The 9,157-nt window shown below is 31.5% G+C and overlaps 2 protein-coding genes across 5 annotated transcripts; one reads left to right on the forward strand and one right to left on the reverse strand.

Moving 5' to 3' along the window:
• Positions 1–493: 493 nt before the first annotated feature.
• LOC131859834 (NADPH-dependent alkenal/one oxidoreductase, chloroplastic-like) lies at positions 494–3,895 on the reverse strand. The gene is made up of 3 exons (XM_059213994.1): positions 3,869–3,895; positions 1,186–1,333; positions 494–957 (listed from the first exon to the last, which is right to left on the reverse strand). Exons 1-3 carry the CDS (start codon positions 3,893–3,895, stop codon positions 494–496), a joined length of 639 nt encoding a protein of 212 aa, XP_059069977.1.
• A 2,094-nt stretch (positions 3,896–5,989) lies between these two features.
• On the forward strand, positions 5,990–8,732 carry LOC131048675 (uncharacterized). 4 transcript variants are annotated; one of them, XM_057982722.2, is made up of 6 exons: positions 5,990–6,292; positions 6,458–6,551; positions 6,713–6,738; positions 6,854–6,910; positions 8,042–8,254; positions 8,331–8,732. In XM_057982722.2, the coding sequence occupies exons 1-6, from the start codon at positions 6,188–6,190 to the stop codon at positions 8,685–8,687; spliced, it is 852 nt and encodes a 283-aa protein (XP_057838705.2). In that variant the 5' UTR covers positions 5,990–6,187; the 3' UTR covers positions 8,688–8,732. The 4 variants fall into 4 exon arrangements, with proteins under 4 accessions (XP_057838705.2, XP_057838704.2, XP_057838707.1 ...); XM_057982721.2 differs by having other exon boundaries at positions 5,992–6,292; positions 6,674–6,738; XM_057982724.2 differs by having other exon boundaries at positions 5,994–6,292; positions 8,351–8,732.
• Positions 8,733–9,157: the final 425 nt, after the last annotated feature.

The following is a 9,157-nucleotide window of genomic DNA, read 5'->3' on the forward strand; positions in this document are numbered from 1 at the left end:
GTGCAAAGAAATTTAACGAGAACCAAATCCTCTGTTTTGTAGCTGTTTTTTCAGGTTTATTTCTCTTTTCTAAATCCGTTTCTTTAGTTTAGAGCAGAGGCGTTTTTCTAAATCTGTTTCTTTAGTTTAGGCGTGAAGCTGTGTTGGGTGTTACGCTCAGCCATTGTAAACAATGTAATGCTTAGTGGTTTCCAAAAAGCAAAATTCTGCAGGTTTCAAAATTTATTCAAAATTTATCTGGCATGTTACAATAAACAAAAATGAATGTAACAAAAATGAATTAAATGGAAAATCTGAAATATAAAAAGAGGGTTCTAAATAAAACCAGGGATACAGCTGAACTCGTTCCTGGTATAAAAATTCTTTTAATTATAAGAAAATTAAGAAATTGTGATTAGCTTTAATTTTCAAATTGGGTAAAATACAATTGACACCCTGCCGTAACTGACAGTTTGGCCTAAATTTCCATTCAATGCGAAAATTCCTGGGCAAATTAGAACATGAAAAGGGACGGGAAAACGAAGCCATTCTTCCTGTACCTCAAATTTTTAACCAAATTGAATGACTTCAAAGCAATATAACCTGAAAACCCTTCTGCGACTATAAAAATCCAAAACCCAAGCAAATGACAATCCAGACTTTTCACAAACTCCTCTTTCCTTGCATTGCAAGTCGAAACAATTCTAGAAGCTTCGAAAACATGCTTTGCCAGCTGAATCGCCAGAGTGCCGACGTAGCCTACTCCTCCCACAATAAAAACGCGCTGTCCCTTTTGAAAATCAATTGTATCGAATGCCTGCAGTGCGGTTAAGATCGCAAGTGTTAAACTCATAGCTTCCTCGAAAGACAAATTGGTGGGCTTCAACGCCAACAGATGCTCTTCCGCCACCGTGAACTCTGCCAGAGTGCCCACCTGCTTAGTGTTTCTTGCCTGCGTACATGACACCCCGGCACTGCCTGCGAACCACACCCAAAACAAAAAGGGGAAATAATTAGGTTTTGTGCTTAGCATACAAAAATGGAGCATCCTCTTCTCTGTATATGATTTCAACGCTCACTGCGTTTACTCCTTGTCCAAGGTTGGAAAAATTGGGGAAGATGGATCAATTTGTTTATAATCATAAGCATGTGCCCCATATACATAAAACAAATGCCAAATGTGCAAATTAAGCTATCCTTATATGCCATGTGCCCACTTTTCAGCTGCCTGTCCAATGCTCTGAACGGGTTGTTTCATTTGTTTGCCAGACAATGAAATAGTTTTATTTCCAATAAAACATAGTAGTTGAGAAACTATTATAGCAGATTTCAATAAAGCAAAGTAGTTCAAAATCTATTTTGCAATAATATATTTGAATAATAATCTTATATAAAATTTAAGAGAAATTATTAATCATAATGAAAAACTAATAATTATTCAAAACATTTCATATGTTGGCTCAAACTCAAAAAAGATATGATGTCAGCGATTAAAGCTCACTCATCATCATACAATATATTACAAAACTAAAAAAAATCATTTTATTCAGTTCTTTAATTTAATTTAGTGGTTTATTTGTATTATATGCATTTATTTTTTATATATACTTTTTATTATGTGATGCGTGTATTTTAATCATATATAATTTTATTTTATTCTATTCTTTTATGTCTTTGATAAATTTTAGTTATTACATTATCTTAAAATTTATTAAAAATATCAAAGACTTTTGTTTTATAAGTGTTAGTTACAAAATTATGCCACTTGTTTTCCAATAAATTTTGTTATACTTATTGTTCAATGAATTTATTTTTTTTGAATGAAATTTCTAATATTTCTATTTATTTTTTATTTTACATAACTATATAAATCTTATTTTTATTTCTTTTTGTTGATCTATAATACAACAGTGGATGTAAAATTTATTTTTATTTTTTGAATATCACATATTTGAATTTACGATTAAATTCTGAATACAATATTTTATTAAATTAAAATAAGATTCCACATGTTACCCTTAATTTCACTCAGTGTAGAATCAAATTATCATTTTTAAAATATTTTTTAATCAACTTTTTAACCATAAATCATTCAAATCTGTGAGATATTACTACATCAAATGCGCATTCAAATTTTTCTCCAATGAGTTCATTTTTGCCCATTTATTTATGTTCATGTAGATTTTCATTCACGCCCATAGGTTTGTCATTCACTGGGCACACATTATTAATAGCATAGATTTAATGTATAAATAAATTAGGTGAGCAACATTATTCTATCATTACTATTAATAAAAATTTGTATCATCTCTCTCCAGATATATATGTTGCCATAGCATAGTTAATAATTAAAATTGGTTTGAAGAGTTTGGAAATAAGGTAAATTAAAATAAATAGGTAAAAACTTAACCTTTCATAAATTTTTAATGTTTAAAATTAAAATAATAGAATAAATTAAGATAGCATTGTCATTAGTAATTTTAGTTTTATTTTATTTTCATCTTTTTAAGTTTAATTATTTTCCCACAATAAATTTATACTGAACTAAGAGTAATACTATGCAAATGTTACTATGCAAATGTTACTCTAAACGAATCAATCGTGCCAATTTCTTAAACCGTCTTATTGTTGCAAGGGTTTAACTCTGAGTAACCTATATGTCGAAGAAAACATCAAACAAATTTTCTATAAAGACAAACTTACCATTATGGTATTCACCTATGAATACAATGCATGTGTTTTTCTTTTGAAATGGAAAATTAACCAATCATTTTAGACTTGACAAAAAATTCTACTTCAATCTGCTACTAAATTAAAGTCTACTGCCTTGAATTTCATCATGAAGAAAATACAAATAGAAATTTTATTTGTATATGTATCAATATTTTATGTCATTACAATTATCATAATTACTTCCTTTATCACCAAATCGATTTTCAACACTACAATACGTTACCTTTTGTTTCACTCAAACAATCTCGTATATCTAGCATCAACATAAACCTTCTCTAACTCCCCTCTAACCCTCATACATTTCCTTTTCTCCTTTAACCATCCACATTTAAATTTTGAGGATGAGGATGTTTATATTTTTTTAATTTTAATTTTGACAAATCAAATATTTAACAACAAAAATATTATAATAATTTGAAATAATTTAAAATACAATATAAATTAAATTAATCAAAATAAATAATAATACTTTATTCATAGTAAAATCATTTTTTTAATATAGAATTTATATTTACATTTATTATTATATTATGTTTTATAATATGAATTATTAAATAAAAATACAATATAGTATATAATAAAGATATGTTTATTATTATATATTATATGGAATAGCCTTGCACGTTCACTCATTGTACTAAACAAATAAATTTCTCTACAAATAGCAATCAATAATTAATAATTACCCTATGATAGTTTTTCACAAAGTACAATAAGTATAATTTGCTCTATTTAGTGAGAGAAAAATAGCACTAACAAAAATTGATTGTAGAAACTTCTATCTCTCTTTATCTTCTCATATCTATCTCTATCTCCCCCTATTATCACTCCCTCTCTCCATATCTATTTGTATATATCTACTCTATATTTATTTGTATCTATGTTTATCTCTTTGTATCTCACTCTTCCTCCCTCCCTCTATATCTTCTTATATCTCTATCTCTCTAATACTCTACCTCACCATCTATATCTCTATATATCTCTCCATCTCGCTCTTCCTCTATTTATCGATATCTCCTCTCGATCTACCTATCTCCCTCTATTTTCCTCTCTCCCCTTTGCCTCTCCCCCTTCTCTCTCCCACTCTCCCTCCTTAGACTTCTATATCCCTATCTCTCCATATTTCTTCTTCCTTATTTTTCTACTCTAAACTTACCACACTATTGGCAGGAACTTGACGCATTGCGTCTCTTGTCTTCCAAAATTGTAACTTTCGTGTCCCATTTGATCCTGTCCATTCATTTATCTATTGTCAAATCAATCTCAATGTTTAATCAAATTTCATTTTCTATTTAAACCCACATCTTTTCTCATTTTCAATTAACCATGACTTCAAAATCTTTGTCCTATCATGTCATCTTGCTTTTGTGCATACTTAGTTTTGAGAGCTAATTTGCGAGAAGACTAGAAGAACAATGGAGATCATGAATTCAATTTTTGGTATAGCTTGTTTTGATTTTGATTTTGATTTTGATTTTTAAAACATTGTAAATTTGTCTTCTATTGATTGTATAAATTTATTTTGCATAGAATTTAAAATTTATGATTGCTCTAAGTTCTTTATAGATTTCCCACTTTCTTACATGACAAATCACATTCACTTAATTAATTTAATAAAATTTAATAATTTGATTTATGTCCCTATAATTTAAAGCATTAATGATTCAATTATTATAACAATAACACACTTTTACAAATAATATGGAGGCACAAAAAATTACACTAATTTAATGCCCTATTAATTAGTAACCGAGGCCCACTTCAACTACCTATCCATTACATCGTACCAAAGACTTGAAAAGATGCCCAATCCATGACATTTTAAAATTAATAATACTTTTTAAGTCTTTCCTTTATAGAATCTTCTCATATAAAATAAGCATTTGTTTTTAATGGCATATCAAAGATATTTAATATTTCTTATAAATTTAAAGTGTTTTTTTAAATACATTACTAGAACCTCCTTATAATTATCATTATAAATAATGATATATAAGAATATATTTCTTAAAGTTTTAAATGATCTCTTTAATATTCATTACATTTAGATCACGATTACATGTAAATGTTAAGTAAGTCACATTATATCAAAGTAATATTTACATATGAATGTTATGTAAACTATATTAGATATTGACACATAAATACTAAATAAACTATTCATATTCACGAGTCAACAAAAACTAAACCTAAACTACACATTTAATTTTATTTTTTTGGTAACCTACAACAATTGACAAGTTAGTTTAGTGACTTGAAACGTGAGGCCAACCCTCCTATAACCTTTCGAAGTGACCAACTAGACCTAGAACTAGCCGACCACTAACTCTTTGACTAGATGACAATAGATGGAAAGAATGATCTAAAGACCTACATGAAACCAACCCAAAACCTTTAACCAACTATACGATCACACCATTACATCAAAATAAACTAAACATTAATGAATGAAATTTTCTCCCAAACAAACCCTCTCTAATTTTCCAAACCCACACAATTGGGTCTCCACAAATCATCCCATAAATTTGGGGGCAATGACTTGGTACACCAAACATGAATTTGAATTTTGATTTGCTTACTTGGTACACCAATCATGAATTTGAATTTTGATTTTCCCATGCTAAGCAGACCAGACCCAATTCCAAGAGAAGATATTGTTGCCTAATCATAACCTGGGCTGACAAAGTTGAGGTCTAGAAGTCTTTCTACCAATTGCATGACAATGACGTTACTTAGCGACTGGCCCATCTCCACAGCAGTAATGGGACCCACACAAAATTCTCTTTATTTTTATTTTATAATTATACTGTGAATCAGATTCACCGTGTCCAAATTTCCACTTCTAGCTAGAAGATATTTATCCCACAATCTGATACGGGGTGAAAGAGAAAATCTGATTCAGCACGGTAAATTTTGAGAAAATCTGATTCAGCATGGTAAATTTTTTTTTAAAATTAACCACGTGAAAAGCAAATGAGTTTTACCAATAAAAAAATCTGATCGATTGTCATCAATTTCTAAAGTTAGTCGCACAAATAAATTATTATTATATTGACGACGGGAATCATGCAAACGAGGAATATCTTGTGTGACTCGAGAAATCAGGGCCGTTGGATATACGCGAAGAAGCTTCTGGAGTCTAGACTCGAAAAAATATCTAGCCGCTCAATGAACAGGAGCCGTCGGATGAGACCAGATCGACGGTCGCGGAAGCCCCAGGATCTGACCATCTGGATTGTTCGATGTTATCCAGCGGCTTTGTTTTTGCCCTTTTATATTTCAGTGCACCACAGCCCCCTGTTTTGCGTGTGTTCTCCTCTCCGCTAAATTTGGCAGCTTTAGAAGACGTTAAAGGGCCAATTTAGCAGAGGGCTGATGGTTAATTAAACACAGATCGATTAATTCGTCGATATAACAATTTATGTGCCGGGATTGGATTCAGATTTAGTACTGGAATTCATCTGAGGATGTTAAGATGCCCGGCGGCGAGAACAAAGCAGAGAATTTTTACGCGGTTTTGGGGCTTAAATCCGACTGCAGGCCTTCGGAGCTCAGAAATGCGTACAAGAAGCTTGCCATGGTTTGGATTTTCAATTCTTTATTAAATTTCAGATGCATTGATTGGAATTTTTTTTTTTTTTTTGGTTTTGGTTCTGTGTATTTTGGGAAGAATTGTGGATTTGGTCGGTGGGATGTGAGATTAGGGCATGAGAAATTGAGGTGGTTTTGGAATTGGGTTGTGCAGAGATGGCATCCGGACCGATGGTCGGCGTCGGGAAATGCAAAGCTTGCTGAAGAGTCGAAGAAGAAGTTTCAGGCGATCCAAGAGGCTTATTCAGGTTCAATTTGTTTAGATACCTATGTAACTGATGAATATGAGTTATTGGAAAATTTAAGTTTTTCAGGTTCAATTTGTTTAGATGGCTACGTAATGTATTGGAACTTTTTCGCTTTTCTGCAGTTTTATCCGACGACAATAAGAGATTTCTCTACGATGCAGGGGTTTATGAGGACGACGACGATGATGTAAGTATGGATTTCATGTTTTCTTTGTAACATTTTTCACATAGAATTGGAAGAAATTAGAACAGTTTTAGGAGATTTTGAAAATGTATTTAATTTGACAAGAACGGATTTGCAGGGAATGAGGGATTTTCTGGGGGAGATGATGGTGATGATGAACGATAGCAAGGCACAGGCGAGTTACTTCACTACGTTTCCTCCTGTATATTTCAATGCAGGAAAAGAGTTTAATGGTTTCAATGAATTGGGTTTGGCTTTTAGATTGGAGAATTTCTAACATTTTTAAAAGTTAAATTAGGGTATACATTCTTCTAAATTCATCCCTCTTTTTTTTTTGAAATATTCATTTAGTGTTTTGAGGAATATTCATTTTTAAAAGAATTTTAGTTATAATTTAATTTTTTTTCATTCGTCCATTTTATTTTGGTGTTTTTGAGGAATATTCATTTAGCGTTTTGAAGAATATTCATTTTTTATAATTTGTTAGTTACAATTTAATTTTTTTTCTTGATCCATTTTATTTTGAAGTTAAAGTTACATGGTTATCCATTCTTCCAAAATTGTTCAAGTAAAATAATGCAGCATCTAGTGTATCCTTTCTTATGTTCTGTTCATTAAGTTCTATTAGATCTCATTATACCTTTTAAGAATAACAGCCAGCTGCCTTTACATCTATTCTGTCAAATTCCTCTGGACACGGCCCTTAAAACATAAGGAACATTAAGACTATCTTGGAGTCAACTTTAAAGGGCCCTTAAAACATAAGGAACATTAAGACTATCTTGGAGTCAACTTTAAAGAAGTAACTGCCTTCACGTCTATTTTGCCAAATTCTCTCGGACATGGCCCTTAAGAATATAAAAAACTATATCACTGGCATCGTTTAGAAAAATAACAACTGCCTAATTTTTCTGAACATTTCCTCTAAAAACATTATGATTATTATCTTGCAGTCATTTTTAAAAAGTACAACTGCTCTTATATCCATTATGCCAAATTCTCCTGGCACATCCCTAGAGAATACCAAGACCTTTTCAGTGGATCTGTTTTACTTGGCCCAGCTCTGTCACTCTTTTATATTAATAGATGGACCTTTTCACTTGGTCTATTTTACTTGGCCTAGGCTCTGTCAATCTTTTATATCAGTGGAGGAAAAAATACTACAATGGTTTGAATGGAGTTGTTTTCCCTTTGCCCACCTCTGCACCCACTGGTTTTACACTTTTATGCAGTAGAAGGCATCAATGATTTCAATGGTTGGAATGAAGTTGTTTGTAATGATGGTATTGTTATCTGTTTGGTGTAGACGAGCGGATCTGAAAGCTTTGAGGACTTACAAGGCTTGTTCATGGAAATGTTTGAGGCTGACCTTAATGAATCCCATACCAAGCCTTCAATGACTAACAACTGTGGCAGTAAGAGGAATTGCTTTGGATCTGTAAGAATGGAGGACATGGGAAACCAGAGCTTTATGATGGGTACCGGTTCTTCTTTCACAGTCCAATCATTTTCTGTTGGGGTAAGTGATTCAATTTGTTTGGATCTACTGACTATTTCTGAGCATTTCATTAACTGATGGATTTTTGAGGGTTTAGACTGTTATCTTCTGGTGCAGTCAGAAGATCCTAATCCTAGTAGCAAGGGCAAAAGGAGGAATGGAAGGAGACATTGATGATGACGATGATTATAATTATTTATATCTAACATTGGAGATGCCTAGGGAAGAGGATTTAACAATGTGGGTTGTAGGGAGAAATAATAATTGTAGCAGAAAAATTCAAACATTTCACAATCACATGATTGTGCCAATAGGCAACAGGCATTTTTTCAGTAGCAATGATTTATTTTTCACAGGGTTGGGAGTGTGTTGGTTGATTGCTTCTCTCAAAGAGAGTATTTTAAGGTTAGGAAGGTATTTGGGGAGACATTTCTTAATGTTGCCACTGCATTAATGCTTTATTTGATTTCAATCATGTTGTCTCTTTCTGCTTTTTTAATGTTTAGATCTCAATCATCTTCTCTCACTGTTCCTTAAATGTTGAAGTGTTTGGTAAAATATTGTGGGGAAATGTGTGCTTTTTTAAAATTAAGTAGTAATAGTATTCAAAGTTATCATATAAAATGGCTTGTAGGTATGTATGTGGTCATCAGATTTATACGGTATAGTATATTTAGTTTTTTTCTTATTTCAATTAATATGTATTTTATAAAGGTTTCTTTCAAAGGTACAATACAATATATTGTTGCGAATAAAAAATTTAAGAAAGATATTACAAATCTCAATCATAATTTATGTATCAACAAATTGAAAAGTAAAGATTGTAGTATTGAGATAGAGTTTGGCAGACATCAAAGAGAGTGCTCAGAGAGTAATTATCAATTCCACAATTACATAAAAATGTCTGGTGTGCTCAAAGGCTTT

Source organism: Cryptomeria japonica, chromosome 2 (genome assembly GCF_030272615.1).
Source record: "Cryptomeria japonica chromosome 2, Sugi_1.0, whole genome shotgun sequence".
NCBI lineage: Eukaryota > Viridiplantae > Streptophyta > Pinopsida > Cupressales > Cupressaceae > Cryptomeria > Cryptomeria japonica.